At 38.4% G+C, this 16,980-nt stretch overlaps 1 protein-coding gene across 2 annotated transcripts in view; it reads right to left on the bottom strand.

The window, feature by feature from the left end:
• The window catches only part of nup205 (nucleoporin 205), a 131,179-nt gene that overhangs the window by 101,781 nt on the left and 12,418 nt on the right, over positions 1 to 16,980 (bottom strand). Inside the window, exon 3 of one of the 2 annotated variants that reach the window (XM_073058947.1) lies at positions 16,798 to 16,969. In XM_073058947.1, the coding sequence (XP_072915048.1) occupies positions 16,798 to 16,969 (172 nt within the window). Of the gene's footprint in view, positions 1 to 11,736; positions 11,822 to 16,797; positions 16,970 to 16,980 lie in introns of those variants that run through there. The other variant, XM_073058948.1, reaches the window with a different exon arrangement.

The raw sequence follows: 16,980 nt of genomic DNA, 5'->3' as shown, positions 1-16,980 counted from the left end.
AGACGATTATTATCTATCATTGGTAAACCAAAAATTGCAGTAAAAGGATGCGGTTGGACATTGATATTTAAAACTCTTGAAATGATATTAAAAATATCTTTCCAATAATTTTGTAAACAAGGACAAGACCAAAACATATGTCAATGAAGCAACATCAGAATGACATCTGTCACAAGTTGAATTAACATAAGAATAAAATCGAGCAAGTTTATCTTTAGACATGTGAGCTCTATGTACAACCTTAAATTGTATTAGGGCATGTTTAGCACAAATAGAGGACGAATTTACCAATGACAAAATTTTTTCCCATTGCTCAGTAGATATAGGACAATGCAATTCTTGCCATTCCTTCTTAATTTTTTCTGATACATCTGGCTGTACACTCATAATCATATTATAAATGATAGTTACTAAACCCTTTTGACAAGGATTGAGGGCTAAAATTATTTCTGTAATGTCCAATGGACATTCTTTCAAAAAAGACTTTAATTCATTATACAGAAAATTTCTGACTTGCAAATATCTAAAAAAATGGGTTTTAGGTAAATTATATTTATTAGATAGCTGTTCAAAGGACATAATGTTATCATCCAAAAACAGATCACGAAAACATGTTATACCTTTTGTTTTCCATAATAAAAAAGCTTGATCTATAGATGAAGGCCGAAAGAAGTAGTTAGATATTAGGACATGACAGCATAAACTTATTCAAGCCAAAAAATTTACGAAATTGAAACCAAATTCGTAATGTATACTTGACTATGGGATTAGTTATCTGTTTATTCATTTTAACTAACGAAAAAGGAAGTGAAGATCCTAAGATTGAGATCAATGAAAAATCTTGCACAGATTTACATTCCAAATTTACCCATTGTGGGCGAGCAGCTGTAGTCGATTCTTGTGTCCAGAATATTAAATACCGTATGTTAACTGCCCAATAGTAAAATCTTAAGTTTGGTAGAGCCAAGCCGCCCTCCTTCTTAGGCTTCTGTAAATATTTTTTGCCTAGTCTAGGATTTTTGTTCTGCCACAAATAAGAAGATATTTTAGAGTCAACCATATCAAAAAAAGATTTAGGAATAAAAATTGGTAATGCTTGAAATAAATATAAAAATTTAGGTAGTATCATCATCTTAATGGCATTAACTCTGCCTACCAAAGACAAAGATAATGGAGACCATCTATTAGCAAGTTGCTTAATTTGATCAATTAAAGGTAGAAAATTAATTTTAAATAAATCTTTATGTTTTTAGTAATTTTAATACCTAAATAAGTAAAATAATCTGTAACAATTCTATATGGTACATGATTATAAATTGGAACTTGCATATTTAATGGAAATAGTTCACTCTTATTAAAATTCAATTTATAACCAGAAAAGTTACTAAATTGAGCGAGCAAAGAAGAAATAGCAGGAATAGATCTTTCAGGGTCAGATATATATAATAACAAGTCATCCGCATATAATGATACCATATACGTCGTCTCCCCACGGGTAATACCGAAAATATTGGGTGATTCACGAATAGCTATAGCCAAGGGTTCTAAAGCAATGTCAAAGGACTTAAAGGACAACCTTGCCTTGTACCATGAAATAGCTGAAAAAAAGGGGATCTTTGATTATTGGTAAAAACCGAAGCTAGGGGTTTATGGTATATTAATTTAATCCATGATATAAATTTTGAACTAAAATTAAAATGTTGCATTGTATTAAATAAATATGGCCATTCGACTCTATCAAACACTTTTTCGGCATCTAAAGAAATGACACATTCTGGTATTTTAGATGAAGAGGTATAAATAATATTAATTAATTTTCTAATGTTAAAAGATGAATAGCGGTTTTTAATAAATCCAGTCTGATCTTCAGAAATAATTCGAGGTAATATATTTTCTAATCTAATAGCCAAAATTTTACTAAAAATCTTAAAATCCGTATTCAACAAGGATATAGGCCGATAGGATGCGCATTCAGTAGGGTCTTTATCTTTTTTAAGAATTAAAGAAATAGAAGCTTCATAAAAAGATTGTGGTAGTTTACCTATACTTAATGCATCTTTAAAAATTTTACAAAGCCAAGGAGAAAGTATGGAAGAAAAAGATTTTAAAAATTCTGTAGAAAAACCATCTGGACCAGAAGCTTTACCCGAATTCATTGAAAAAATAGCCTTTTCTATTTCAGACTCCGTAATAGGTGTATCCAAAAATACACTATCCTCAACAGTTACTTTTGGAATATTCAATTTCCTTAAAAATTCATTTATTATAGAAGAGTCCTTAGTACATTCTGATTGATATAAGGAATTATAAAAATCTTGAAAGGCTTTATTTATCTCTTTGTGATCGATAGTCAAAGTACCATCTTGTTTACGAATCCTAGTAATCTGTCGTTTACCTGAAACAATTTTCAATTGATTAGCTAGTAATTTACCAGACTTATCTCCATATATATAGAATTGGGCTTTTGATTTAATTAACTGACTTTCAATCGAAGAGGATAATAGTAAGCTATGCTCCATTTGAAGTTCCACTCTTTCTTTATAAAGTTCTTTGCTAGGGGTCATTGAATAAATCTTGTCAATTGCTTTAATTTTATCAACTAGTATTAATATTTTAGAATTAGTTCGTTTCCTAACTCCAGCAGAATATGAAATAATCTGTCCACGAATATATGCCTTAAAAGTATCCCACAAAGTTTCACTAGAGATCTCTGCTGTAAAATTTGTTAAGAAAAACAATTCAATTTGCTGTTTAATAAAGTTGACAAATTCAGGATCCTGCAATAAAACAGGATTGAACCTCCAACCTTTAGTATTAATAGATGAATCTGTCATCTTAATAGATAACTTCAAAGGTGCATGATCAGATATGGTAATAGAATCATATTTACAATCCATAACATCTGTAAGTAAATGGTGATCAATGAAAAAGTAATCAATTCTTGAGTAATTATGGTAAACATGGGAAAAGTATGAAAACTCTTTGTCATTAGGGTGTAAAAAGCGCCAAATTTCACAAATAGCTGAATCAATCATAAAAGAGTTAATAAGAGAAGCCGATTTATTCGGAAGAGTTTGGGTGGGCTTGGATCTATCCATCAAAGGGTTTAAACAACAGTTAAAATCCCCACCCATTATCAATCTATATTGATTCAAATTAGGAAAGGATGTAAATAAACATTTAAAAAATTCAGGACAATCAGTATTTGGAGCATAAACATTAGCTAAAACAACTTTTTGATTAAAAAGCAGACCAGTAATAAGCAAAAATCTACCTTGCGGATCTGAAATTGTTTCATGGTGTATAAAAGAAGTTGATGAATCTATAAAAATAGAAACACCTCTCACTTTGGCTTGCGAATTTGAGTGATACTGTTGGCCCTTCCAAAACCTAAACAACCGTTGACTATCCACCTTCCTTACATGAGTCTCTTGTACAAAAATAACATTAGCATTCATTCTATGGAATACTTTGAATTTTTTTTCCGTTTGATCGGATGATTTAAACCATTAGTATTCCAAGAAACAAAGTTAATAGTCCTATCCATATTGACAATATCTATTACAATTAACACATAAGTTTGAAAAAAAAGTGAACTCATGAACCCGGAAGAAGGAAGTGAGTTCAAGGAGAAACCGGAAGTCACGGCACTGCGACCATTTTTGTAGTTTCATATAAGCCCATGAAATAAAACTAAGCAGAAAGCAAGCAAAAAGAAAAGAAAAAAGAAAAATCCCCCTCCCTCCACCCTCAAAACCCCAGGAAAAAAGCCAAAAAGAGGCAAGCAAGCAGTCTAATACTAAAATTACCCCCGTGTCTCAAGACGGCAACTCAGACGCAACAAAGTTAAAAAAAAATACAAACAACCCACATTATAAGAGAGGGTTGGTATAATAAAAGTTAAAATATAAAATTAGTATTATAAATGTATATAAACAAAAGGGTTAAAAAAGAATTAAAACGATAACACCCATAGATGACTAATACTGGATTGGTATTTTAAATGAAAGTTTAAAACTTTCAAACACATCAAAACAAATATGACGTTCCCAGCACTAAAGTCTGCCGGGAAGAAGAAACGACATTTTATTTTTAAAAAAAATCTCAACATTCAAATGCCAAGAGTACAAAAAAGCGTATATCAGCTTAAAAAGAAAAGCAAAAAGGAGGGAAAAACCCCCTAATAAGTTATTTTCAATGCTAATAGATTAATAATATGAAAAAATAATAAAGTCAAAATGAACCGAGCAAAAAGAGCTTTAACCGTATATAAGAAATACATGTAAGCCATACCCAAAAAAACCCCCCAAACATCATTCTGTAACAGATCCAAATCTATAGGCTAAATTACATTAGTCAGCCCGATAGAATATCATTGTAAAAAATACAAACAACCCACATTATAAGAGAGGGTTGGTATAACAAGAGTTACAGTATAAAATTAGTATTATAAATGTATATAAACAAAAGGGTTAAAAAAGAATTAAAACGATAAAACCCATAGATGACTAATACTGGATTGGTATTTTAAATGAAAGTTTAAAACTTTCAAACACCTCTAAACAGATATGACGTTCCCAGCAGTGAAGTCTACCGGGAAGAAGAAACGACATTTTTTAAAAAATTTTAACATTTAAATGTTAAGAATATAAAAAAGCGTATATCAGCTTAAAAAGAAAAGCAAAAAGGAGAAAAAAAACCCTAATAAGTTACTTTCAACGCTAATAGATTAATAATATGAAAAAATAATAAAGTCAAAATGAACCGAGCAAAAAGAGCTTTAACCGTATACAAGAAATACATGTAAGCCTTACCCAAGAAAACCCAAACATCATTCTGTAACAGATCCAAATCTATAGGCTAAATTACATTAGTCAGCCCGATAGAATGTCATTGTTCCAGGAAATTTTGAGCATCCGCTGGAGATTTAAATAGCCGAAAAGATCCGTCATCAAGAGTAACTCTCAAGTGTGCTGGAAATAACAGCGCTTGCTTGCAGCCTTTCTGGTGAAATTTCGACATAACCGATCTAAAAGCCATTCTCGCCTTTAAGACCTCAGGGCTATAGTCTTCCAGAATGTGAAATTTAAACTCTTGATGGCTAATCATCCCTTTTTTTCGAGCCGCCCGAATCAAACGTTCTTTGGTATGAGGGTAATGGATCCGAAGAATTACATGTCGTGGTTTCAAACTTGAATCCGACCGAAAACGAGAGACACGGTGTGCCCGATCGATTACCGGGGAAGAGTCCAGTACCTCTGGACCAAGACATCCATTAGAAATTTAGAGAAAAAAAATGGTAAGATCACCGCTCTCAAATTTTTCCGGAATCCCAATTAATCGAAGATTTTGTCTTCGAGAGCGATTTTCCAAATCAGTAATTTTAACTTTATAACGATCCATCTGTTGAAAAGTCGAAGTTTGCTCTTCTTGTATTTTTTCAATTATATGATCCTTCTTGCGAGCGGTTTCCTCAAGAGCCAAAATATTTGCTTGTTGTTTTTGTGATTCCAGTGAAAGTGTCTGGAGCTTATCTTCAACTAGTTTCAAACGTTCGTCAAACTGAGAAAACTTTACGGTTATTTTTCGCTCCAGTTGTTCAAATTTGTCTTCTATAAGCTTCACAATTGATTCTAAAGTTATCGGTTCTTTCGTCTGCTTCGATTCTTTTGCTCTAGACATTTCAGCAAGTTGAGAATAATTCAAATAGTTAAAAAGAAAAATTCTGTATGTTTAGACCCCTTTAGAATAAGTATAAAAAGATCCTTTAAGGGGTGTTTGTAGGTTAAAAAGACGTAAAAGGTTTGGAGCAAAGCCTAAAAGCGGTTTACTCCATGAGCGCCATCTTGAGACTCAGCTACAATTTCTCACAATCCACATTAAGGAGTTAGAGCTGGAAGTGTATGAACTCCAGATCATTCAGGAGGTTAAGGGTCATAGACAGGATATATAGATAGGTAATTACACTGAAGGTGCAGGGCACAGGAAACAGACGGACAGGAAGAGAAAAGGGGTTAAGGGGTTAAGGAACCAGTGCAGAGTTCCCCCCATGGCCATCCCCCCTCAATGACTGCTATATCACACTGGACATCATTGGGGGGGAGGGGGAATGACCTAACAGAGGAAAGTCACAGCATTAGGGTCTCCAGCACTGAGTCTGACTCTACGATTCAGAAAGGAAGGGAATCGAAGAGGCAAGCTGTGGTGATAGGGGATTCATTAGTTAGGGGAACATGAAGGAGATTCTGCAGACAATTCCCAGAATGTACAGTGGTGCTAGAAAATTTGTGAACCCTTTAGAATGTTCTCTACTTCTGCATAAATATAATCTAAAATGTGATCAGATCTTCACACAAGTCCAAAAACTAGATAGAGAACCTAATTCAATAAATAACTTAAAAACATTATACTTGTTCATTTATTTATTGATAATAATGATCCAATATTACATGTATCTGATCCTCAATCAAAGAAGTTTCCTGAGGACCTCAGAAAAATAAGTTGCTGATGATCACCAGGCTGGAAAAGGACACAAACCCTCCCCAGGAGTGGTTGACGCAACAAAAATCACTCCAAAAGCAGAGCATGTCATTTCCAAGGTCACAAATTGAATTGACTTTATTTCTTACATCCTTCACATGCATGAGGAGTAAAAATCTTTACGTTACGCCCCCGTCTAAATGTGCACTGTGCAATCTTTAGTAATTTGTAATATATAGCATGTAGAACAGAACAGTCAATATAGCATAGAAATGTAATTGTATCAGTGTGAGTTAATCAGTCTGATGGCCTGGTGGAAGAAGCTGTCCCGGAGCCTGTTGGTCCTGGCTTTAATGCTGTGGTACCATTTCCCAGATGGTAGCAGCTGGAACAGTTTGCGGTTGGGGTGACTCAGGTTCCCAATGATCCTTCCGGCCCTTTTTATGCACCTGTCTTTGTAAATGTCCTGAATAGTGGGAAGCTCACACCTACAGATGCACTGGGCTGTCCACACCACTCTCTGCAGAGTCTTGCGATTGAGGGAAGTACAGTTCCCATACCAGGCAGTGATGCAGCCAGTCAGGATGCTCCCAATTGTGCCCCTGTAGAAAGTTCTTAAGATTTGGGGACTCATGCAAAACTTCTTCAACCGTCTGAGGTGAAAGAGGCGCTGTTGTACTTTTTTTCACCACACAGCCAGTATGTACAGACCATGAGAGATCCTCAGTGACGTGTATGCCGAGGAACTTAAAGCTGTTCACCCTCTCAACCCCAGATACATTGATGACAATAGGGGTTAGCCAATTCCTCCTGATCCATCCCTCCTGTAGTCCACAACCAGTTCCTTTGTTTTTGTGACATTGAGAGAGAGGTTGTTTTCTTGACACCACTGTGTCAGGCTGATGAATTCTTCTCTGTAGGCTGCCTCATTATTATTTGAGATTAGGCCAATCAATGTAGTATCATCAGCAAATTTAATTAGCAGATTGGAGCTATGGGTGGTGACACAGTCATAGGTATATAGAGAGTAAAGGAGAGGGCTAAGGACACAACCCTAAGGGGCCACCTGTGTTGAGGGTCAGAAGGACGGAGGTGAGGGAGCCCACTCTTACCATCTGCTGGCAATCCAACAGGAAGTCCAGAATCTAGCTACACAAGGCAGGGTTAAGGCCTAGGTCTCTGAGCTCCTTGTCGAGCCTGGATGGAACTATGGTGTTGAATGCTGAACTGTAGCCAAGAACAGCATTCTCACATAAGCATCCTTCTGCTCCAGATGTGTAAGGAAGGTGTGTAGAGCTGTGGCTATTGTGTCATCTGTCGATTAGTTACGTCGTAGAAGAATTGCAGGGGCTCCAGTGTGGGTAGTAGCATGTTGCAAATTTGCTTGTTATTGAGGCGAGTGTGACATGAAGCCAGTTTTTCAGCAATGTTACCTTGGTCTTTTTAGGTACAGAAACAATGGTGGATGTTTTGAAGCAGGAGGGCACTCTGCACTAGGGAGAGACTAGAAATGTCTGTAAATACACGTGCCGATTGTGTGCGCACACTCTGAGTACCTGCCCTGGGGTGCCGTCCGGTCCTGCAGCCTTGTGGCTGTTCACTCGTTGGAAACTTCAGCCCCAGAGATGACCAAGGTGCAGGTTGCTTCGGTGGCTCTCCTTGGGGGCTCAGTGTTGGTGACATCGAACAAATTGCAAAAACCCCAGGGTAACATCTAAGGAGCTTATAGACCTGTCTTGTATTAGCTAATGTCAGTGTTCACGGGTCTACCATCAGGCAAACACTGAACAACAATGGTGTGCATGGTAGGATTGCAAGGAGAAAGCCACTAACTACTCTGCAAGAAGAACATTACTATTCATCTGAAGTTTGCTAAAGACCACATGGATAAGACAGAAGTCTACTGGAATAATGTTCTGTAGACAGATGTGTCCAAAATAGAACTTGTCTTAAATGGGAAGCATTATGTTTAGCGAAAAGCAAACACTGCATTTCACCGTGAGCTGATTGTGGACTTCAAGAAGGGTAAGACGAAGGAGCACATACCAATCCTCATAGAGGGATCAGAAGTGGAGAGAGTGAGTAGCTTCAAGTTCCTCTGTGTCAAGACCTTTAAGGATCTAACCTGGTCCCAACATATCAAAGTGGTCATAAAGAAGACAAGACAGCAGCTATACTTTATTAGAAGTTTGAAGAGATTCGGGATGTCAACTAATACACTCAAAAACTTCTATAGTTGTACCGTGGAGAGCATTCGGACAGGCTGCATCACTGTCTGGTATGGAGGGGCTACTGCACAGGACCAAAAGAAGCTGCAGAAGGTTGTAAATCTAGTCAGCTCCATCTTGGGCACTAGCCTACAAAGTACCCAAGACATCTTTAGGGAGCAGTGTCCCAGAAAGGCAGCGTCCATTATTAAGGACCTCCAGCACCCAGGGCATGCCCTTTTCTCACTGTTACCATCAGGTAGGAGGTCCAGAAGCCTGAAGGCACACACTCTGTGAGTCAGGAACAGCTTCTTCCCCTCTGTCATCTGATTCCTAAATGGACATTGAAGCTTTGGACACTACCTCACTTGTTTTAAAATGTACAGTATTTCTGTTTTTGCACAATTTTTAAAATCTATTCAACACATGTAATTGATTTACTTGTTTATTTATTATTATGTTTTATTTTATTTATGAGTTTTTTTCTCTCTCTCTGCTAGATTATGTATTGCATTGAACTGCTGCTGCTGAGTTAACAAATTCCACATCACATGCCGGTGATAATAAACCTGATTCTGATTCAGCATAAAAACCTCATCCCATTTGTGAAACACGATGGTGGCAGTGTCATGGTTTGGGTCTGCTTTGCTGCCTCCGGACCAGGACAGCTTGCCATCATTGATTGAACTAGGAATTCTGCAAATTCTACAGATATTGGTCCATGAACTGAAGCTCAAGAGAAAGTGGGTCACATAGCAAGACGTCGACCCTAAACACACAAGTCAGTCTAACAAAGAATGGTTAAAGCAGAAGAAGTTTTACATTTTCGAATGGCCAAGTCAAAGACCTGACCTTAATCCTATAGAAATGTTGTGGAAGAACGTGAAGCAAGCAGTTCATGCAAGGAAGCCCACCAACATCCCAGAGTTGAAGCAGTTTTGTAAGGGGAGTAACCTAAAATTCCTCCAAACCAGTGTCCAGGACTGAACAACAGTTACCAGAAACGTTTGGTTGAAGTTACTGCTGTACAAGGGGGTCACACCAGTTACTGAAAGCAAAGGTTCACATAGTTTTTCAAACAAATACATGTAATACTGGATCATTTTTCTCAATAAATAAATGAAAAGTAGAACTATTTTTGTGTTATTTAAATAGATGCTCTTTATCTTAGAACTTACATGAAGATCTAATCACATTTTAGGTCATATTTCTGCAGAAAAAGCGAAAACTCAACAGGGTTTACAAACTTTCTAGCACCACTGTATGTTCCCTCCTGGGTGCCAGGGTCCGGGTCATCTCAAATCGAATCCTCAGCATTCTTAAGTGGGAGGGTGAACAGCCAGAAGTCATGGTCCATGTAGGTACTAATGATATAGGAAGAGTGTCAAGGTTCTGCAAAGGGAGTTCAGGGAGCTAGTTGCCAAGTTAAAGGGTAGAAACTCAGGGATCGTGATCTCAGGATTGTTACCTGTGCCACGTGCTTGAGAGGCCAGTATTAGAAAGATTATACAGGTTAACATATAGCTAAAGAAGTTGGTGTAGGAGGGAGGGCATAAGATTTTTGGATCATTGGGCTTTCTTTCAGGAAAAGGGAAACCTGTACAAAAGAGATAGCTTGCACTTTACTGCAAAGAGACTAATATCCGTGCAGAAAGGTTTGCTAGTGTTGTACAGTGGGATTTAAACTAGAGTTGCAGGGGAATGGGAACCAGAATGCTAGAACAGTTACCGGAGAGGTTGTGGAGACAGATGTTGGCAAGACCTCAAAGTCAGGAATCAAAAGATTGATCATGGTGCAATGAGTGTTCTGAGCTGCATATATTTCAATGCAAGAGGTATCGTAAGAAAGGCAGATTAGCTCAGGGCACAGATCAACACCCAAAAGTATCATATTGTAGCCATTAGTAATCTTGGTTACAAGAAGGGCAGGACTGGCAGCTCAGTATTCTGGGGTTCCGTTATCTTAGACGCGACAGAGCAGGAGGGATTAAAGGAAGAGAGGTGGCATTACTAGTCAGGGAAAATATCACAATAATGTTCAGTCACTGGAGAATTCATCCAGTGAGGGGCTTTGGATGGAACTGAGAAATAAGAAAGTTATGACCACTTTAATAGGAAATATTACAGATGACCAACAGTTCTAAGGACTGAAAGCAGTAATTCCCAAACAGAGCGAATACGTATACTAAGGGGATGTTAGGGGAAATAGAAGTCATGGGGGGGGGGGGTTCACTTTTCTGGGGGTGGTGGAGAGGGGAGAGGGTGCAGTAAGTTGCACCCTAATTTGAGGCACAAGACCTAACCGACTGTTAGTACAGCAAGCACTTCCATAAAAAAACATAGGATGAGGTGCTGGAACACAGGAAAAACCATAGCTCAGTAATCTCATCTGACCTGACCAACCAAACTGACATTATTGGGGATGCATGAATTAGTTCAATTTATGCATCATGGCACGGAATGAGTTCATACAACTTAACAGCTGGTAATTCAAGTACACCCACTCAACTTTCTCTACAGACCTACAGAAAAAAGACTGTGCAATGATACAGCGACGGCCAGAACCAAATGGTGAAATAGAGCCAATCGGGGAATCTGCCAACCCTGAGGATTCCTCTTGAGGTGGTCAAAGTGACCTCGACTTCATGTGTGTGTTCTTTGGGGATTATGAGACCTTACAATGATTGGTCAATCGTGCTAACTGGAATAGTATAAAGGTAGCTTGTCAAACACAAGCTCTATCCTAACATTCAGATTCCAATCTGAATCCTTGTCAACGTAATTTTTGCTTTGTGATTGTCTTCATCTTCGCCTCACTGTTCCTTTGTGTGCTGCTACTATCATTCAATCCGTGTCAACTCACTGCCATTGTCAGCATTCGATAGGCATTCCCAATTTGTGTTAATTTTTTATCCTTATTTAGCCCCATTAGTGATGGATAAATACATACGGCACGAGCTCTATTAGTCTGAAGGCGGTGAAGCCTTGAATTCTAATCTAAGAAGAAACATAAACTACAGAAAGTCCATCAAAATACAATGTTACATACCTGGAGTATGCTGTTAACCATTCCCATCAGATCAGTGACACCCCATATGTCTTATTAGTAATACTGTCGTGTCTAATAAAGCCATAAAACCATCAAGATTGCTGGAACGCTTCTGTAAAAGACAGCCTGAAAAGGCTACTTATATTGCTCAGTTCCAGATGGTAAAAAAAGCATTTGAAAAACGTTGCACACTCGAGAAAGCTAAAAAAAAATGACCTTGATAGTGGTCTCATTGCTTGTTGTAACACTTCCAAAATGATAGCAAAGTGCAGAAAATCTCATACAATTGGTAAAGATTAATAGTGCCTGCTGTATCAGAAGTGCTCACAACTCTTCTCAACATGGATAATCAATTCCTCTGAGTAATAACTCTGTAGCTCACCATAATGATGAAATGAATAAAGACATTGAGTATCAACTGTGCACAGAGCTACCAAAAAAAATCAGAATTTGGGATACAACTGGATGAGTCAACTGCGAGACAACAAGGCATAGCTAATGGCATATGTACGGTTTATCAGAAATGGAAGAATTTATGAAGAGATTCCCTGTCAAAAGGCTGCTGCTTAAAACATTCCTTTGATCTTTTAGACACTGGTTGAATTTTTGCTCAAAGTCGACAACTGCCTGTGAAACAAGATTGAACTTCTACATAGAAATTTGGCATACCTTCCTAATCTGTATGAAACCACAGGGTGAGAATTTCAATTTAATCCAGGTAAAAGCATCCACTTTTATTGGAAAACTGGAAATATATAAGCAAAACATTGGGAGAAGAATGTTCTCAGTTTCCCTGCATGGAAAGTATGGTACTCTCTTTCACAGATGGTGATTTGCAAGAGCACTGCTTAGATTTGCAATCATTGAAGGAGGAATTTCAGAATCAATTCAAGGATTTGAACGGTCTGCAAATTCTGGACTGGGCAATTAACCCATCTCTTTGCAGGGTGGAAGAGCAGGAAGTGAGCTTGAAGAAGAAATTATCGAAACTCAGAATGAAGAAGAAGCAAAAATGCTTTTCAAAAGTTTTGGCTTTTGTATTATGTGGTTACGGTCATATCAAGCTTCCCAGTCTTCAAAAAAGATTCAAACTGCAGTTCCATCCTCCTACCTTGTTGAAAGAGTTCAGTGCAGTGAACCACATACTCACAAAAAACAGAAACTGCTTGGACATTGTTACGCATGGGGACTTGAGGCTTTTGCTGTCGCAACTTGAACCAGATATTTCAACTCGTGCTAAAAGCCATCAAGCTCAAAGATTACATTGTTATCGAAGCTGCTGTACAGCACACAGGTACTGTGTAAGCTGGGTTTAAAGACAAATAAAAATTTAAAGCAGAATAATTTTTCTCATGTTAGCATACGGTAAGCATGTTTTTACACTATGGTGGCGCCAGACAGTATATTGTGCTATAGTAGGTGATTTTAACTTTCCACATAGTGACTGGGATTTCCATAATGTAAAAGGACTACATGGGACAGATCATCAACTTTGTTCAAGAAAGTTTCTTTAATCAATATGTAGAAGTCACTATGAAAGAGAGTGCGATACTTGATCTGCTATTAGGGAACAAGACAGGGCAGGTGACAGAAGTTTGTATAGAGGAATACTTTGCATCTAGTAATCACAATGCCATTAGTTTCAAAGTAAATATGCAAAAAGATATGTATGGTCTGCAGGTTGAGATTCTAAATTGGAGAATGGTCAATTTGATGGTATCAGAAATGATCTGGTAGGTGTGAATTGGGACAGGCTGTTTTCTGACAAAGGAGAGTGGGAGGTCTTCAAAAGTGAAATTTTGAGAATACAAAACTTGTATGTATAGGGAACTTTGGTTTTCAAGAGATATTGAGGTCCAGATCAAGAAAAAAAAGTAGGTGCGTGGCACGTAAGGGCAAGCAGGAACAAATGAGGTTCTTGAGGTATACAAGAATTGCAAGAGGACACTCAAGGAAGAAATCAGGAGAGCTAAAAGAAGGCATGAGGTTGCCTTAACAGCAAGATGAAGGGGAATCCTAAGGGATTCTACAGCTATGTTAAGAGCAAAAGAATTGCAAGGGAAAAAATTGGTCTACTGGACGATCAGAACGGTAATCCATATGTGGAGTCAAAACAGATGGGGGAGATCTTAAATAATTTTTTACATCTGTATTTACTCAGGAGATGGAGATATTTGCCATCCTGGGGCAAATCAGGGTGGATAAAACCCCAGGGCCTAGCAAGGTGTTCCCTCAGACCCTACGGGCAACAAGCACAGAAATTACTGTGGCCCTAGCAGAGAGATTTAGCCAACATTGTTCTGCTGTTTAAAAAAGACTAAGTAAAAACCAGGAAATTACAGGGTGGTGACCCTGACATCAATAGTGGGAAAATTATTGGAAGGCATTCTAAGGGACTGGATATATAAATATTTAGATATTCAAAGACAGATTAAGGATAGTCAGCATAGCTTTGTGCATGATAGGTATGTCTAACCAATCTTAGAGTTTTTCGGAGAAGTTAACAGGAAAGTGGATGAAGGCAAGGCAGAGGACATTGACAACACGGAATTTAGCAAGGCATTTGACAAGGTCCTGCACGGGAGGTTGGTCAAGAAGGTTCAGTCGCCTGGCATTCAAGATTAAGTAGTAAATTGGCTTTGTGTGAGAAACAAGAGTGGGAGCAGATGGTTGTCTTTCTGACAGGAGGCCCGTGACTAGTGGTGTGCCTCAGAGATCGGTGCTAGGTCCGTTGTTGGTTGTCAGCTATATCAACAATCTAGATGACAATGTGGTTAACTGGATCGGCAAATTTGCAGGTGACACAAAGTTTAGGAGTGTAGTGGACAGCAAGAAAGGCTACCATAGCTTGCAGAAGGATCTTCATCAGCTGGGGAAAAAAAAATCAGCTGAAAAATAATGCAGACATGTGTGAGATATTGCACTTTAGTAGAACCAAACAGGGTAGGTCTTACACAGTAAACAGTTGGGCACTGAGGAGTGTGGTAGAACAAAGGGATCTGGAAATACAGGTCTGTAATTCAACGAAAGTGGCGTCGCAGGTAGATAGAGTTGTAAAGAAAGCTTTGGGCACATCGGTCTTCATAAATCAAAGTATTGAATAAATTAGGACTTTATTCCTTATAATGTAGAAGATTGAAAGGAGATTTGATAGAGGTATACAAAATTATAAGGGGTATAGGTAGGATAAAGGCAAACAGGCCTTTTCCACTAGAACTACAACCAGAGGTCACGGGTTAAGGGTGACAGGTTAAAACTTTAAGGGGAAAATGACAGGAAACTTCTTCACTTAGAGGGCCATGAGAGTGTGAAACAATCTGCCAGCACAAGTGGTGCATGCAAGCTCGATTTCAACATTTAAATAAAGTTTGGATAGGTACCTCGATGGTAAGAGTATGGAAGGCTATGGTTGATGGAAGGTTGATTGGAGTAGGCAGTGGATTCAGCATGGGCTACATGGGCCAAAGGGCCTGGTTTTGTGCTGGACTTTTCTATGACTCCATTGAAGTGCAGCAAAATATTGAAGTTTCAAAAAAGACACAGTAAAACAGTCAAGTATATAAAAAAAAGCAGCACAGCACATTTCTTCAGAAAAGGAGACAGATGATTGAGTTTAAAAAAGGCAGAAAATTGAAGAAATCACAGTTTCATAAACATTTGTAGCTGGTGATAATAATCATTAAAAAAAAGAAGAAATGGCTGGCTATGTCGGAAAGATAGACACATTTGATTGCTTAACAGTCAACTGCCTCATGTATAGAGCTAAACGAGCAGTATTTTGAATGAATTAAGTTGGCAATGTGAAACGAGTGCCAGTTTTGCTGAGTGCATTGGGTTTAAAGGCATACATGCTTAGAAACTTAACTACTCCAACCAAAACGAGCTTTGCTGATGTCATGAAAGAAATGCAGAAACATTTCAAACCAAAACCATCATTGACTGGAGAACACTTTCGGTTTCATAAGAATCCAAAGAAAGGAGAGTCCAATTCAGCATACATGGTTGAAATAAGAAGAGAAGAATGGTGTCCAGAGTTGTCAGAACCATTTCCTGCAGTCTCAGAGTCAATTCCTACAACCATCACATAGGAAGCCCCAGAACTTGAGAATTTTTTCACAGCCACAATTTGGAGTCTTGAAACCAAATGGCCAGATGAAACTGAATTTGAAATACTGGGTTCAGTTTTGCTCACCCTGCTATGAAGTAAGGAGCCATTAAGCAGGAAAACGTGCAGAGATTTATGAGGATGCTGCCAGAAGTCAATCAACAATTCAAAACGGAGTACAGAGAGTGGCTAAGCAGGTTAGAACTTTATTCACTGGAGTGCAAGAGACTGAGGATCTGATGGGAGGTGTGCGTAGACAAAAGAAAATCTGCAGATGCTAGAAATCCAAACAACACACACAAAATGCTGGAAGAACTCAGCGGGTCTGGCAGCACCTATGGAAAAAAAGTACAGCCAATGTTTCAGGCCGAGACATTTTGGCAGGACAACAGGAATGAAGTGAATAGATAAGGTAAATGCACAGAGTCTTTTTCCCAGGGTTGGGGCAAACAAGAACTGGAAGGTATAGGTTTAAGGTGAGAGGGGAGAGTTAAAAGGGACTGAGGTGCAAGCTTTTCACTCAAAGGATGGCGAGTATATGGAATGAGCTGTCAAGTGAAGTCGTAGAGACAGGTACAATAACAACATAAGAGAAACTTGGGCAGATAGATGGATAGGAAAGGTTTAGAGCAGGGGTTCCCAACCTGGGATCCAATGAATAAAAAAAGGTTGGAATCTACTAGTTGAAAGGGATATGGGCCAAACAGACGCAAATGAGACGAGTTGAGATGAGAATATTGGTTGGTATGGACCAGTTGGGCCAAAGGGCTCATATCTCTGATGTTTGACTCTCATTTTTCAAGGGTGGCTTAAACAGCATCCACATTCACTGAGTGAATGAATATACAGTGGAAGCCACGTTTAATGAGGAATATTCTTGGGATCAGTAGGTAGACACAAGAGCAGTACAGCTAGGTAAAAGTTGCTGAACAAGTGACAAAACTTTGAGTACCCACCTGCCAGCAGCAGTTCCACTGCAGCAAGCTCCCCAATGTTAAGTAGGTCGCTCAAAATGAAAGCCTCACTGATAAGCTGATCCGGAAGCAGCCTGGTCCCTTGCTGACCTTGGATGACAATCCCCTCAACGTTGGCTTTTTTCACTTTCTCTCTGTGTTGCACATTTTTAGCCTGAGCAAAAA

This window comes from Hemitrygon akajei, chromosome 10, assembly GCF_048418815.1.
Source record: "Hemitrygon akajei chromosome 10, sHemAka1.3, whole genome shotgun sequence".
Taxonomy (NCBI): domain Eukaryota; kingdom Metazoa; phylum Chordata; class Chondrichthyes; order Myliobatiformes; family Dasyatidae; genus Hemitrygon; species Hemitrygon akajei.
Note: the sequence above shows the minus strand (reverse complement) of the source record. Positions and strands in the feature narration are given on the sequence as shown.